This window comes from Nannobrachium achirus (assembly GCF_963921795.1).
Source record: "Nannobrachium achirus genome assembly, chromosome: 3".
In the NCBI taxonomy this organism is placed as follows: Eukaryota; Metazoa; Chordata; class Actinopteri; order Myctophiformes; family Myctophidae; genus Nannobrachium; species Nannobrachium achirus.
The window spans coordinates 59,499,421-59,516,474 of record NC_137812.1 but is presented as its reverse complement, the minus strand read 5'-3'; the positions used below and the strand labels follow the sequence as shown (position 1 = coordinate 59,516,474).

General features: G+C 40.4%; 1 protein-coding gene across 1 annotated transcript; it reads left to right on the top strand.

Moving 5' to 3' along the window:
• Positions 1-589: 589 nt before the first annotated feature.
• Positions 590-15,506, top strand: LOC308281392 (uncharacterized protein). The gene is made up of 13 exons (XM_080721561.1): positions 590-723; positions 1,608-1,688; positions 1,947-2,055; positions 2,155-2,580; positions 3,331-3,672; positions 4,244-4,732; positions 5,743-6,261; positions 6,818-7,021; positions 8,098-8,159; positions 8,745-8,897; positions 9,294-9,504; positions 10,564-10,830; positions 14,138-15,506. Exons 1-13 carry the CDS (start codon positions 691-693, stop codon positions 14,767-14,769), a joined length of 3,528 nt encoding a protein of 1,175 aa, XP_080577687.1. The 5' UTR covers positions 590-690; the 3' UTR covers positions 14,770-15,506.
• Positions 15,507-17,054: the final 1,548 nt, after the last annotated feature.

The window sequence follows — 17,054 nt, the reverse complement described above, 5'->3', positions numbered from 1 at the left end:
AGAATGAAATAGAAGAGCTTTAAATAAAAATTGTTGCATTTTCCCTCCCAATATGTGAAGTTCTTTATGTGATGAAAGTTTGGTCAGGTTATTCCAATTACCTTTTCATTTATTTATTTTGTAATTACTGGCTTGTATATTAAAGGACTGGGGGTCGGGGGCTGTTACTGAACAAAAAAGTTTATAATAATAATAATAATAATAATAATATAATCACCTACAGAACCTGGACTATAACCAACCCCAGGACCAGTCACAAGTTGATGATTACACAATTTGAAAAGATAGATTCAAAGGAGGCCATAATATTGGAATCATGCATATTTCACATTATTTTCTGGCTGGTTTGTAACGGCAATATTATATATCATAAAGGGCTCTTGAATATGTTTTAGGGCTGTCTGACTGCAAACAGGTCAAAGATGAACAGAGAAAGCACTCGAGTTGTGATAAGGCAACATATTAGTCCCCTGTGTGCGTTTGGTCCACTAGGTGGCGGTATGCGCTTTACCAGATGCAAGTCAACAAGAAACCAGAACTGACTGAACAACCCGGGCCGTGCACATTGACATCCAAGTACTTCATTAGCAATAGATGCTAATAGGGCAGTATCAGCTCGAATACATAATCAAACAAGCCAGTTTGACTACTTCAAGGGATATTGTTACGAAGAACTTAAGCGTTTAGGTAATGCTAACCCAGCAACTTGAATCCATGAATGTGGTGAGTATCCGAACCGCTTGAGGAGGCTCAATCAGTGCAACATACTGTACTAGCTAACTGGCTATCAACAACAAACAGTAATGATCTATTTATTAAAAGTGTATCAGGTGGCAACTGAGATTAGGTTTAGCTTGCATCCCTACAGAGACCAAGAAGGACTTTATTTGACCACCGTGTAGGTAAAATATCACATATACGTTATTACACTTTCACCCTCCTTTTCAAAATACCACTTTCACTTTCTCGTTACATTATATCCATATAGATTTTAGGCCATGACCTGACATATTTTAGGAAGTGCTTCAAGAATAAGTCATCTTTCTCTACACTGAAGCCTGTAACTGATGCAGTTGCAACTAAGTAATTCAATATATTTTAAATTATGTTCTGGTCATATTTTTGTCGTCTATTGTGATAAAATAAAATAACAACTGACCTTCCTATATGGAAGAAATGTATTTGGATTAGTGACTGTAACAGAGGGAAGTTATTTGACTTTGATGAATTGATGATAGTGTCCTCTGTCATATTGGTGGCATATGAGAAAATGTGTCTTGTGAACTAATATGGGTTATATTTGATTGGGAGGTGTACTGTGTTGTGCACTGAAAAGCAGATCTGCTATTTATTTTTTATTTATGTTGCTGGACCACATTGGAAATAAGTGTTTCGTTATGCTTTTATGTGTACTGGTATATCCTGGGTGTAAGCTATATTGTGATTACTTATTTACGTATTTCTTTTACCAAAATCAAATACACAGAAACAGTATCTTAACATCTTACCACATCCAACAAGTTAAAATCTTTATATCGTGGTGAAAATGAACTTGGTCAGACTCAATGTAAATAGTTTGACTAAATCACATTTGTTTCTTCTTTTAGGAAGTCCTCTATGGTGGTGATACAGGGAGACGGACAACTGTACCGGGAGGACCAGAGCGCAAAGATGCAGCAAAACACCTGGTACTCATAACGCTGTGTCAGCCTGAGAAGCATCACTCTATTGAAGAATAAGTCCTCACTGTTGTGTCCAGACCAAATGGACATTGAAGTGAAAACTGACATGTCCATTAATGAGCAAGGTCCCTGTCAAATAAACAGATCTTAACTCTTAAATTTGCCTGTCGAAACGCATTCCTTATTCACCTAATCTGCCATGCGTTTGGAAAAAATATTTTCTCTGAGGCCAGGGGCCAAATAATATCTCACTTAATAATACAGAACAAAGAGACCACTGTGATGACCACCAACATGCAAGAGGGAGAGGATTTAGTGTCTGGTTTGATCAACTCAGACGGGGAGTTTGTTGATTGGGATCTTTCCAGTCTTGGTGAGATGAAGCTTGATCTTGTCATTGCTTCTAGATAAAAGAAACTGAACTTAATTACCTTACAGACACATGTTTTAATCCACATTGTTTTCTCTATAGGCGATCAGAAATCCTTCTCTGACGACAAGGTACAACTTCAGAATGTCTCTGAAAAAAACAAACAACATGAAAACCAGACCAACGTCACACATCGCTGTAAATTGTGTGGGAAAGAGTTTGACAGCATAAGCAGACTTGGTCAACACAAGAAGACTCACAGAGGAGTCAAAACCTTTGAGTGTGTCCAGTGTGGGAAAAAGTTTGCCCATCCAAATGCCCTGAAAGTTCACCTCGCAATCCATGCTAAACAGAGACCATCGCCGTGCCCTGTGAGAGGTAATCCGGGCAGTGCAACAAGGTCTCATAACAACACACACACCAAAAAACCCACTGGTACAACCAGTGGGGTGGAGGAGGGCGATGAAGCAGTCAGTGGGTTTATTAACTCGGAAGGAGAAGACGTTGAATGGGATCCCTCCACTTATGGTGAGTGGAAGTATTGATCCAATGCTAGAAAGTTCTTCATGGACATATTATGCCAAATGTATTTTTGACAGTATATTTGGTTGCTATACTAGCTATTAGATACTATTAGTAGGGCTGTCACGATTATGACATTTTACATGACGATTATTTGTCACTCAAATAATTGCGATTAACGATTTAATTGTGTTTTTTGTCGTTGAAAATTACATTTCTGTTTAGCTTGTAGGCTTTGAAGTTGCACATGGTACATATGACACAACCTAAATATACAAAGAAATTACTGACATATTTGACAACTTTATACTTATAATATAAAACTTTATACTTTATACTATAAAAGAACATTGATAGTGGAAATAGCCGATCTATAAGCTCACAACGTGTCGCATCGCGACGCGTTGTGAGCTTGTAGATCTGCTATTTCCACTATTTTTGACTTTTGTTTTAAATATAATATATTAATATATGAAAAATTTTCATATTATGAACATTTTTCATAATGGAAACGATTATGACGATTATGTCAAAAAGAATCACGATTAGACGATTATGTAATAATTGTGACAGCCCTAACTATTAGCCCAAATAAACATTTCATGCCAAGGAAACACTTAGATTAATGCTTTCATTAATTTATCATCTAGCTGACTGTAGATTCTATGACAGTACATGGGAGTTGTATAATCTGTATTTTAAAAACACTTTAATTTTGATTATCCTAATTTGGCCTTTTCCTTTTCCATCTTCTAGCTGTTGACGTGAACTGGACAGGCGATCAACGGAACAACGCTAGCAGTACACGGCGTCTTCTTCGATCTGATGTCAGTGGGAATGACTTTGATCCTCAGAGTTCCTTGTCCCGAAATGAGAGGGACCACACTAAAGACAGGCCTTACCAGTGTGTCAGGTGTGGGATGAGATTCAGATTCCACCATAATCTGAAGAAACATGTAAGAAATCACTTGAGAAAGAAGATATTAACGCGCACACGGTGCAGGACGATGGCTCTGCGGGAGACACGCAGCAGAACCGCGTTAGGAGAAAACAAGGAAAGGGCTGAATTAAAAGAGGAGGGAAGAACGCCAACCCAAGGTCTCTTCGTGGCAATCCTTTTCTTTTTTTTACTTGAGCAAATAAAATTACAGGGATGAAAATTGTGTTTAACATCCAGTTTCTCCTGGTTTACTCTACTTGCATGTGCATGTGGATTCTAGGTGGACTTTCCCTTAAAAAGTTAGTATTTGATAATATGAGAAACCTTTTTGAGCATACTCTGCAGAAACAGGCAAACCATTTCCCAAGGAAACATAAAACCAGAACTCTAGAATCTCATTTCACCTTGTTTACTGTGCTGCAGAAAGTATTGCAATGCACACACGAGTGCGGTGTAGATCCTCCCAACTGTGAAAGGTAGCTAAGAGAACCTGATTTTCAATGTGGTGCTATCATACATGGATAGTATTATTGGCTTCATTTGACTATGATCAACCATTTCTAACCCACGTTATAATTTTGGTGGTCAATATAACAGGCAAGTGACTTGTTCTAACATAGCCTTAGGTATGGAGGAGAAAAAGACCAAAAAGCAAACCGGGTGCCAAGTCTTAGCGTGCTGGTGTTGTTGAACGTATACCCTCTCTAACGCCCATATCGCTGTGTGCAGGAGAGGCTTCAGATGCAGAAACGTCTGATGACGAGTGTACCACGACACCAGCAAAGCCCAAACATACTCGAAGACTGAGACCCAGGAAGCGCCGAAAGAAAGAGGATTCCGGGGAGCTCTTCGGCTGCGAGGACTGCGATAAGAAGTTTCGGAGTGTGTACACCAGAGATCGGCATTTGAGAGAGAAGCACGACAAAAACCTCCGTCACAAGTGTTCAGACTGTGAGAAGACGTTCCGAGCCAATCGAAGCCTGATGGTTCACCAGCGTATCTATCATCCGTCGCCGGTTGTCCCGGTCAAACCTCAGGAGCAATCCAGGGTTCCAAAGAAGCACCTCTGTTCAACATGTGGAAAGGAGTTCCCCACCAGTGCATCTCTAAGTAGACATCTGATCATTCACTCAGGAAAGAGGCCGTACGAGTGTCCTGTGTGTGGAAGGGGGTTCACACAGATCGGAAACCTTAAAACTCACCAGAAAGTCCACAAAGGTGAGAATCTAGGGCTGTCACAATTATTACATAATCGTCTAATCGTGATTATTTGACATTATCGCAATTATTTTGTCATAATCGTGAATGTTGAGAAATGTCAGAAATAGTGGAAATAGCAGATCTGTTGTGAGCTTGTAGATCGGCTATTTCCACTATCAATGTTATTTTTTAAGTAGTAAGTTGTCAAATATGTCAGTAATGTATTTGTATATTTAGGTTATGTGTCATATCTACCATATGCAACTTCAAAGCCTAAAAGCCAAACAGAAATGTAATTATCAACGACAAATACACAATTAAATCGTTAATCGCCAATTATTTGAGTGACAATTAATCGTCATGTAAAATGTCATATCGTGACAGCCCTATGAGAATCCTGAGGTCTATTGATCTGTCAATCTGTCTGTCTGAAGAAATGGCCTATTGTTCTAGTTTGTTATATAGCTAAAGGTGTAGCGAACATTTGCGGTAAAGATTTGCAAATGCTGCTTCATTGAAACCTCCACCGGCTGTCCCTCCGTCAGTCATTCAGTCCCTCCGTATGTCCGTCACGTCACACTTTTGGCCCTACTCTTATCTCCGACACTGTTGCCCCTATCCATGCCAAACTTTGCACACACACTCCTTGGCTGGCAAACCACAACCTCCGCCCCTGACTTCTCACATTCTAGCGCCACCATAAGGTTGCTTTTTGCAGACAACATTAATGCATACTGCTCCTACAGATGTTGCCTACAATGCCTCTTACAGTTCAATTTGTGTATACAAGCGACCTGACGGTCGCTTATCTCCCGGTTAGGGAGTCTTACTGGTACTGGACATAAATTATAAACATCATATAAATGTATAACAGGAGTACATTAGGAAGGTGTTCATTTCCATTACTACCCATTCTTTTCTAGTACATTAAAGCACTATAATATGCACATACATACAGTAGTGTACCACTAATTGTATATAAATAAGTTGCTACATGGTACGTATTGCTTATTATGTCTTTCTTGCAGGGGTGAAACCCACGAATGTCGCAGTGAATGAGAAGAGTTCTGCTACACCTGAAGAGGCTCCACTATCATCGGGAATCTGTATCTGTCATCTGTGTTGGACACAGTTTTCAGAGAAAAAGCTATTGGAAGAACACATGAAGCAGGCCCACGAGTCGAAGAAACCATACGCCTGCACAGAATGCAGCAAGAGATTCACGCATGTCCAGAAACTGAAAGAACACCAAGCTGGGCACAAGGGAGTGAAACCTCATCGCTGCACACAGTGCGAGAAAGGTTTCCAAACGCCACAGGGACTTGAGAACCACATGAGAGATCACACGGGAGAAAAACCTTTCCCGTGCACTATATGCGGAAAAAGGTTCAAGCAAGCGTCGACTTTGAGAGCACATTACATAACCCATTCTGGAGAGAGGCCTTACCTCTGCTCCATATGTGGGAAGAGTTACACCAGGGCTGAGGAGCTGAAGGTCCACTTAAGAGTTCACACCGGGGAGAAACCGTACCAGTGTGATGAATGTGGTAAGAGAAGGGGTGGGCGATATGGTGATAGATATCGTTGAGACGATATGTCTCCACGATATGCCTTTTCAGAAATACCGTATATATCGTGATACAATGAGGGAGCCTTACAAAAGAAATCCTGTTGAATTGTTATTACAGAGATTCATTGCAGAATCAATTTAAACCTGCATTTTGGTCTAAATCAGTGGTTCTCAAACTTTAAAATGTCATGGACTCCCCTTAACTCTGACAGTATACAAATGAAACGGGTCCATTTGGTTTCATTTGTATAAAGTCAGAGTTACATTCTTGTAAGGGTAAAATTTAGACCTCCCAAAAGGAACCCACAGAGTCCCTGGACCCCACTTTGAGGACTACTGGTCTAAATGATCTGTTACTCCTTTTTTATTTTAGTTGTTGTTACCTTGTACTGTAGGTGGTTGTACTATTAAGTAACTTGGGAAAAATAACCATAAAAACCAACACTGAAAAAGAATCGTGATTAAATGGTGTATCGTGTTGCAGCTTGGAACAATATTGTGATATTGTATTTTTCCATATCGCCCACCCCTAGGTAAGAGTTTCTACTATAGGCAGGGCTTCAACAACCATAAGAAGACTCATAACGCCAAGCCTATTGGGCCCACCAGGCAGCTGGGTAGGCCCAGACAACCAGGCAGTCACAGGAAGCCGAGTAATAAGCCCAAGAGGATCCCACAGAGACGCGTACCTGATTCAGACGGAGAAGATGAGCTGACCTGGGAGCCTCCTAATCTTGGTAGGTTTTTTTTGATTGATTGAAGACTTTATTAGAAATTTGCATAGGAAAAGGTACAGTTGCATGACGGTACAGTTCACTGGTACAAGGTCTACTAAAAGGCGATCCTAGAAAAGACTAAGCTTATTTCCACAGGAAACCATTAAAGTATCTCATATAACATTGAATGACAGACGAATAGAACACAGTACTATGCAGTAGATATACCGGTAGTCAGAAAAAAAATTAAGAAAGAACAAGGAACAGTAAGGCAAACAGGAAGTATATACAAAGAAGGGGCAGTGGAGGGTAGGGCTGGGCTGGGCTAGGTTTGTATTTATTCCCAGTTGCGGACGGCTGCTGCCTGTAAGTGGTTTTTCAGGGCGATTTTAAAGGATGCTAGTGATCCACACTCTAGGTGCTGCTAGGTTTTTGACCCAAAGTTTTAGCAGTCGTCCAAGACTGAAACAAATGTTAGAATTGATAAAAAAAAAAGCATGTTTGTTGCCTCCCCCTGGCCAGCCGGGGCGCCTGATGGAGGGGAAAGGAACTGGTTGGAATAACGTGTTCCTTCCACGCGCTACATCCAAACCAGGGAAATCTCCACTGTCAGGTGAAAAGAAGCAACTTGGACTCCTCATGCATAGAAGGAAGCATGAGGTCAGTCCGTTGCCTCCCCAGGTTGGCAGAGGGAGAGCAGAGCCCAGGATTACATAGGCAATTGGCACTGGGTGAAAAAATGGGTTACAAAATTGTGGGATAAAAATTATTAAAAAAAAAATAATAAAAAAAAAAGCATGTTTTATCTCAACTCTTTTACTGCCAAAGCTAAGCTGATCGTCTTGTCTGATCCCTGCCAGCCAACTTTATAGAATAATATCCATCCATTATTTCCATCCGCAGTTGTTTGAATGATGCCCGCAAGTCTTCTAGTGTTGTAAAAATTAAAAACTGACTTTTCTTTTGGGTTAAAGGTTAAAATAAATAAATAAAAGCATAATGGAGAGACGTACTGTAGATCCATGGATATTAATGCAGGCAGGGTTTGTGCAACAGGTGTATTTTTTTAAATGATGTAATCTGATTGGTTGTTGCAGGAGATAGTCCTAACCATCATCCTGGTAGCCAAGAAAATCATACGGCAGCTGACCACAGCCAGGTGAGGGAAATGACGTCACACAGTGGATACTGCTGTAGTAGTACATACAGTATAATACAGGGGTCTTCAACAGGGGGTCCGGGACCCCCAGGGGGTCCTCAGAGTTACTACAGGGGGTCCTCCAAATCTTCCAATCCTTTTTACACTAACAACTTGAACCCTAGTGTCCATATTCTGAGAACTGTAGCCAAAAATAGCAGATCTACTGCGAGGCATTGTGAGCTTGTAGATCGGCTATTTTCAGCAAAGAGGTTTGGTGTAGAGGGGGAAAAGAGCAGACTAAGTACAGAGTGAAAGGTCAAGTTTATTAAGTATTGACGGTTCAAGTGGTTAAATATCTGAAAACACACATTGACATGAATCCAAAATACACTGATGATTGTGCTGTCAAACAATGAAACTATATGGAATCTATGAAAAGGTTGTGGGGGTCCCTGCTTCATCTCTCTCTCAGCTAGGGGGTCCTTGGCCTGAAAACGTTGAAGACCCCTGGTATAATACGATTATACTAAACATACACACATAGGGCAAAGTCCTTGCATCAGAATATTGTCATTAACGTGTTTATGTCTGTGAGTTGTCTAGATATCTCAGTGGGGCTATGATCAATACACATCATTCAACCCCTGGGGACAACCTCCAAACACATCTTACTGGAGAGGAACAGAGGGCCACCAGCAATACTATGGCCCAGGAGAGCCTAGCATGAGTTTTAGTGCGCTGCTCACGAGTACAACAGTAAGTGATGCTTGTGGCATTCATTGCTGTTGTTTACATTTGAGGTTGAGAATACCAATACATAACAGTATTTCTTTAGCTTCACTTGAAAAGAATGTAAAAATAATTCACTGACGCTCACAACAATGTGGCACTAATACATCTTCCAATGTATTATTTTGTTTCGAAAAAACATACCACATCACATTGGATGGAATTGATGGCAAAATTCTACTGCAGTTGTCTTACCTTTTAATATTATTGAAGAACAGACAAGACCAATTAATACAAGGAAAAAAAGTAATCTGTCATTGAAATGAAGTACCGCTATAGTATGTCACAGTGTCCAGGACACTTTATGGGCAAGTAATTTCTGTTTTCATAAAAGAATAATACAACACAGTGTCCTAATTTTAGGATGAAGAGCAGGTCCAGGAGAATTGCATAGCATGGCGTTCTGGCGTTCCCCTTGTACCTCCGCCTTCAGAACATGGGCTGGGACCCTCTAACTCACTCAACACCTCGTCACAGAAACCAGACTCCAGCAAGAGGACCACAGACGGCACAGAGACAGACAACTGTCATGAAGAGAGCACCACAACACAGGACCAATTGACATCACTCTTAGGTGACCTTTTGGGAATATTATTCTAGTCTACTTGTTATGATGTCTGTGATGTAGAACAGTGTTTCCCCAAACGTTTTAGCCCGTGACCCAAAAGGGAAATTAGACATTTGCTCAGGACCCAGTGAAAACAGCACATCTACAAGCTCAAAACGCTTCGCGCTGCTATGTGTTTTGAGCTTGTAGATCAGCTATTTTTGCTGGAGATGAGAGGTTTTTGCTTGACAGTAACAATATGCAATGTGGCCCACTGGAGTGAGAGTGGAAATATAGTGGCCCTCTCCATCATCAAAGCTGCCCACCCCTGATTTATGTGATGTAGCTAGTTTATGAACATGAGCAACTCATACAAAGTTCAAATGCATAGAAGTAAAACTATAATCCTTTTACTTGTCATAATGATGCTTTGAGCTTTTAGGCACAGGTGATCTGTATTATGTTATCTATTAATTTGCCACTCTAAGATTTATAATCTTAAAGAATCATCCTGAATTTTAAGAGTTTTTGTGAGGTTGTGATGATAACATGATGGCAACCCTCTGAAAGAGCATAATGCTTGCATATTTCAGTGTGATCATGAAGAATGAATTACATTTATCCCAGGGGCGAAATTAGATCTTATTCTGCATGGGTTTTCAGATCAAAAGGGCCCTGTACTGCCGCGAGGGGGGCCCAAAGATTAGGAGATTAGAGACCCCTGATATATTGGAAATGACAAAATACATATCGTCGTTGTCGGGTGTAAACCTTGTATCTCCAAGTTTCAAATGTGTATGTTCTTTCGCAAAGCAAAGCCCTGCTTCATCGTACAAGGCTGTCGCACAAAAGTAGTGAAAACAGCCGATCTACAAGCACACAACGCCTCGCGGTGCGAGGCGTTGTGTGCTTGTAGATCGGCTGTTTTCACTAGTTTAAATAATTGAAAAATGCAAAACGAATGGTTTTGGACATACAAGGTTTTCACCCGTCAACAACGATATAATACTGTCCACAGTAGGGGGGCCCTTGGGTTTATTAAACCCATCAACCCTATACAAATTACGCTTGTGATTTATCCTGTAGGTGAAGCTCCTTCTGAGAAGACAGCCATTCCAAAAACACACAAGCAAGCTGAGGAGAAACAGCCTGAGGAGCAGAAACAATTCCAGGGGACACGCAAGCCAAGGAAAACCTATGACTGTCCAACATGTGGGAAAGTGTTCTCTAATAACACGGGCCTAGGACGACACCTAGTAATCCACACTGGAAAGAGGCCTTTCAACTGCTCATTATGTGGGAAAGGATTCACCCAGAGTGGGAACCTCAAAACACACATGAAAGTGCACAGAGGTCAGTCTAGAATGTTAAAGGGATATTTCACTTTCAAAAAACTTTTGGTCATTTTATCGTCTAATTAGGCTTTTATGAACACCCTGAACAGTTTTTAAGTTGCTTGATTCAATATTTAGATATTTGATGTAAATGTTACCAGGCCCTCCAGGCCCAGGGCCTCTCCCCACACACACACATTGTAACTTCAAACTTCATTTCAACCAAGATAAATTCATTAAAAACACCCATTATTTTTTCTGGTGACTCATAATACCCTCCTAATACGTGAGCAGGCCGTGTTTTTTCGATAACTTTTTTCATTTATTTTTAATTATTATTTTCTGTATCTCATTTTTTCCATTTTCCCAAAGAATTATTACAAATAAATGAAAAAAGTTATGGATAAAACACGGCCTGCTCACGTATTAGGAGGGTAGTATGAGTCATTAGAAAAAAATAATCACACAGTGTATGTGGAGAGAAGCCCTTCCACTGTTTCCCTGTTGAAAGTGGAATATCCCTTTACATTTGTTTATTATGTAGGCAGACAATCTACTTTTTAGACACTCCATGCCCAGCTTTACATCTCTAATAGTGTAGCACCATGGCTGATCATTTCTGTTGACCACTGCTTTAAAAGCTAAAGTTTACAAAGGCATGCACATCCAAACGATAAAATACCAGGTACTGGACGGAATAACTAAATAGTGTCCCACCACTGGACAATCATGCACCCATGGATTACATTACCACCAAAGATTATGCTTTGAGTATCCGAGGAAGAGCAAGCCACCTGAACCAACCCCCTAACAAACCTATACTGGCTACTTTGAAAACCATTTCTGATACCATTCCGTTATGAAGCACTGCCCTTTTGTAATGGTTCTGCAATGAGTTATTTTCCGCACAGTTTTCACCACTACTTTGTATTTAGACGTCTCTGGATGTATCGGTAGGTGGAGAATTCAGATCAGCTACCTTTGTTGGTAAGAAATAAATCTACGGGAGCACGATCCAGTTTGCAGACTATTTTCTCTTAAAGGAGTAGATCACCCCAAAACAAATCCTTATTGTCTCCACCAGCCGAAGGCATGGGGGAGAGTATGTTCTCGTCCGTCCGTCCGTCCGTCCGTTACCAGCTAATCTGCGATTTTGGTGAAATTGTGCATGCACATTCCCAATAGCCAGAGGAATAAATGCCACTTAAATATTTTCAAATCAGCCTCATGGTGGCACTATAACAGGCAGATTTGTGTTTTTACCTATAACTCCACCAATCAGTGTACAACTTTGTATGTGCACTCCCTAGAGGCCAAGGAAAAACCTTTGCCCTGCTTTTTTCATATCTGCCTTTTATAGCGCCACCAGGAGGCCGACTTATTGCGACCGTCAGGGAGCAGTTTACTATGAAAACCTCCACCGGCCGTCCGTCCGTCCGTCCGTCCGTCACACCTTTGTGACCATCAACAAACGTCACACCTTTGTTGATGTTTAAATCGAAGAGTCTTGGTCAAATACTTCTGTTGGTTTCTGCACTGATCATTTATACAATTCAGCTGTGTTTGCTCGTGTCATCATGATGAGGTCATAAATCAGCCATGCCCAAATATAGATTTTACGGGTTTACATGCTTACTCAGTTATTCGTTATGTGAAAGTCCTATGACGTCTATGATATCTGACATCATCATACATACATTCCCTTTTATGCCCATAAATGGAGATCCCCTCTGTAGAACCAGCCACTGACATCACTGTAATGTCAGGGGAACCAAATCCCTTTTATGCCCATATATGGATATCCCTGTGATGCCAGGGGAACCAAATCCCTTTTATGCCCATATATGGAGATATGGAGATCCCCGTGTTGCCAGGGTAACCAAATCCATTTTATGCCCATATATGGAGATCCCTGTGATGCCAGGGGAACCAAATCCCTTTTACGCCCATATATGGAGATCCCTTATGTCATCAATATTAAGCCCATATCTGTGAATATCTTTGGGTACCAGATGTCTCCACATGGTTAAATGGTCCGATATACATCACTGGCCAGAAGACCAAGAAATGGTGCAACCTCGCCCTTTGCTTTTCTCCCTATAGGCATCTTACTGGTAGGTAGTTTAATGAGGAATGCAGTATGGTGGTAGGTAGGTAGTTATGGCCTTTGATGTAAGATTTTCACTTTCTAGGATAACTATATTTGCTATTCCCAGATGATGCCCTTTTAGGGTACCCCTCATGCCCATATATGGAGATCCCCAGGCTTTACTAATTAACATAAGTTTTATGCCCATATATGGAGATCAGTGTCCCAATGTCATCAGATATATGGGCATAAATGGACACAGGCAAACTAGATGGGCTGTATGGATATCCAGATGTGTGATGTAAGTGTTTTATTCCAAATGTGGCACCCCACAGACATATTTCCAGAAACAAAATCCCTTTCATGCCCATATATGGAGATTTCTGATGTCATCAATCCCAGGCCCTGTAAAAATCATGGTTGCTATGGTATGAGCAACTTATGTCTCCATATATGGAGATTCAACTTCAATGAGTAACCATGGCAAACTGTCAACTGCCCGTATGTCTTGATAATTGGTAAAACAAACTTTTGGCCTATTTGTGGAGATAAGCGACCAACGGTCGCTTATCTCCCGATTAGGGAGTCTTACTGGTGTAAAACATTTTTTTTTCCTATTATTCCTTGAGAGTTCATCTAAAAATCATGCAAATCACTACACAGTATCTCTATAGTCATGCGATCAAGACAGATCTGTCCGATATTTCATATTCCATCCTAATTGGCTAACATAAACGCAGCTTGTGACTACAGAGAAATTCTGCACGCACATTCCCACCAGGTCAAGGAACAAATTCCACTCTTTTCACATTGGCCTGTTATAGCGCCACCAGCAGGTCGACTTTTTCCAAACACATTTTTGGAACAAAATGCCTCAAGTCATGACATGCATGCAGGGTCACATTGCCGTTAAAGGCCAAAGAAGACATGGCACCCTTTTCACATTTAGCGCCACCAGGACCTACCTGACCTGGTGGAGACCTGTGCTCGGAAGAGCACTGCTTCTAGTTTTCTATCAATTACACGCCCCATGAAGCCTTAAATTCATGGTTCCTTGGGGAAAAAAGAAAAAAAAAACGGCATACATAATCAACATAATCGGTGCACTACTGCCCATGGTTCCCGGTACTGCAACAAGTGGGCCTAGAAGTGAAATGACCTGATTATTAGAGGAGTTCCACTCGGTGCATTCTTAACATATAAAAACTGGTCTGAATTGAGTGTGCTTCCCTTACAGGAGAGGTACCCACTGATGCAGCAGTTGAAGAGAGCATTCCTAAACCGGAAGAGCCTGCCATAACATTCCATGTGTGTGGAGATTGTGGGATGGACTTCCCTGAAAAGAAACAGCTCGAAGAACATCAAAAGGTCCACGACAAACCTTACGGCTGTCCACACTGTGACAAGCGGTTCAAAAACGAATATTACTTTAAAATACACAAGCGCCTTCACACCGGGGACACGCCTTTCCTTTGTTCAGAGTGCGGGAAGAGTTGTGTCACACTAGATGTCCTTAAAAAACACGAATTAACGCACACCGGAGAAAAGAAGTTCCACTGCGATCAGTGTGGACGGGCGTTCATGCAATCGGCCCACTTGTATGTGCACCTGAAAACGCACACGGGCGAGCGGCCTCACCTGTGCTCCATCTGTGGTAAGAGTTACTCCAAGGCCTGTGACCTCAAAGTTCACCTGCGAGTTCACACTGGGGAAAAGCCTTACACTTGTGGGACATGTGGGAAATGCTTCTATTACTCTCAAGGTTATCGAGCACATCTAAAGACTCACGAGAAGAGGCCAAAACGACCGACGAAAACATTAGGTAGACCAAAACAAAAATCACTAAACGGCGACGACACAGATGATTAATGTTGCATACTTACCTATCTTTTGTTCTGTGAAATTGAATGCATTTAATACATTTTTAGTGTCGATTGATTGTGTACTATCAACCTCGTGCAATTTAGTATATGGAAATGAAAATAGAAATGAAATACAATATTGTGAAATTTTTCATTTTGTTCATTTGTGGGTTGCCTTAGCTCAATTTAGCTCACGATTAATACACAATTTTAAAAGAATGGTGCAAATAAGTTTTGCAATGAATTAAAAGAATATATACAAACATTTCTATCTACTATCAGTTTTATATTCTCTGATCTGGTCATATTTAGGTAACTTGTGTAACTGCCTTTTGGTCAGCCCTTCAATTGGAATGTTACTGTGGTATATTTGGTTTCTTGTTTGTATTTACTTCACAGTTACTTATTACTGTAAAACACTTGTATTTCTGACCCATGGATGTTGTTCAGATTCCCTTTATTTCCATTTAATTTGAGGGCTGTTAAGTGACCTTTCAATGTTTTTCAGCAACATGTGTTTGCTTGACCAAACTGACAAAAAATATAGTCTTGAATCTAGATAGCCCTAGAATGTCTGTGATCATGACATATAGGGTATATGTAATTATCACAGACATTCTAGTGTCCTCCCGACTGTTCAGGCCAAAATGATATACACTGATTGTATTTGTTCATTACGATATACAGTACACTGATTGTATTTGTTCATTACAATATACGCTTTGATTGTATCCACAGACTAGTCCAATGTCATATCGATCACTGGTTTATGCTTGGTTCTGCTGCCAACTGCAATAAAATAAATTACAAATGTTTAAAATGTACTGTATCGCTGAAACAACCTTTACTGACAGTTTGTTTCATATTCCGGAGATGGTTCCCAGCCTGTGGTATTTACTTTCTCTAGTTTCCCTGGAAATGTATGAATATTAAGTATGGTTTGATGTATGGTTTGAGTTGCTTTAAAGGGTTTATCTACTTGATACAGTTCTGTATAATGAAGCATGGCATGCTGCAGTGCTGAATACATGCAGGATTTGGAAACAACTGAAGCTTTGCTTTTATTTTGATAGAAACCAAATGAACCGGAAGCTGTTACACTAATGGCAGTAGGCTAGCGGCTAAAGGGCTAGTTGGGTGCAACAGCCGATGGTAGTTATTAGTTTAAGTCACTAGCCGATAAAAAAAACACACTTTGCCTGATGATAATGAGCACAAACGTGACAAAGCAGTAAAATATATGACCACGTCTTTGTTGGTTAACTATCGAGCGAAAACTCTGTATCTAAGGGGAAATCCATGCCGAGGTTTGTCAAAGACCTATTGTCTCTTGTTAGACATTAGCTAGCGAACATTATAGCCACTAGTCGAATGAGATTTCTTTTGCAGAGATATTAGAAACGTTACTGTTATATCACATTCACTGGAGCATGATGGGATGCGGTTGTGCACACTTCTATTTGTAGTGTTTTGCTTGGATTGCAGCATCAATGGCTAACGATGCGATGCTCCCAATGTAAGCTATTATAATAACCATGTTAGGACCCTGTAGCTGTTAAAATGGTGCTGAGCAGCATTGAGATCTGTAGTTCATCCTTGTGTTATTGATGAATGAGACTGGTAAGGTCATATTGGATTAATGCAGCAGTGTGTTTCTTTCAACAATTTACCAGGATCACCTGTTAACTACCTTAGCCGACAGGGATGTTGATGCATGGTGCAAATGTAGAAGTTATTGTTGCAGCAAGCTAACGTTGTTTAGTTAGACTACTAGTAGAATATGCATGTGCATATTTTTTGCAAAAGAACAAAAGTCACTGGAAATCAAATGTCATCCTATCAAGTAAAACGACTGTCTTTGAAGCATAAGTCGATTTTACAGTAGACTCGGTGGAAACGGTGCAACCCATTTGCTGTCTTTGAATTTAAAGGGGCATACAACTCAGAGCATGTACATGATCCCAGGGGACAGTGACAGTCCAATCAGTACATCATGTACTGTCTGGACTGTCACCATCTTTATTACATCTGGATATCATATTCCACCGATGGTTGCTATGATGTTTCAGTTGTTAATGGTTATACTATGTCAAATAAACATGAACTCAAAACTTCAAAGCAACTATGGGTGGATTCTTTTTTTAAGAAATGTAAGAAAGATGTATTCTGGCTTTAAAAAAAAAACAACAGCCCAAGCTTATAGATTAAAACTCAAATATTGCATAGAACTGCAACGTTTTTTGAATAAAAAAGAATGTAATGTCATTTATTTTAACAATTGAATGCAACCCA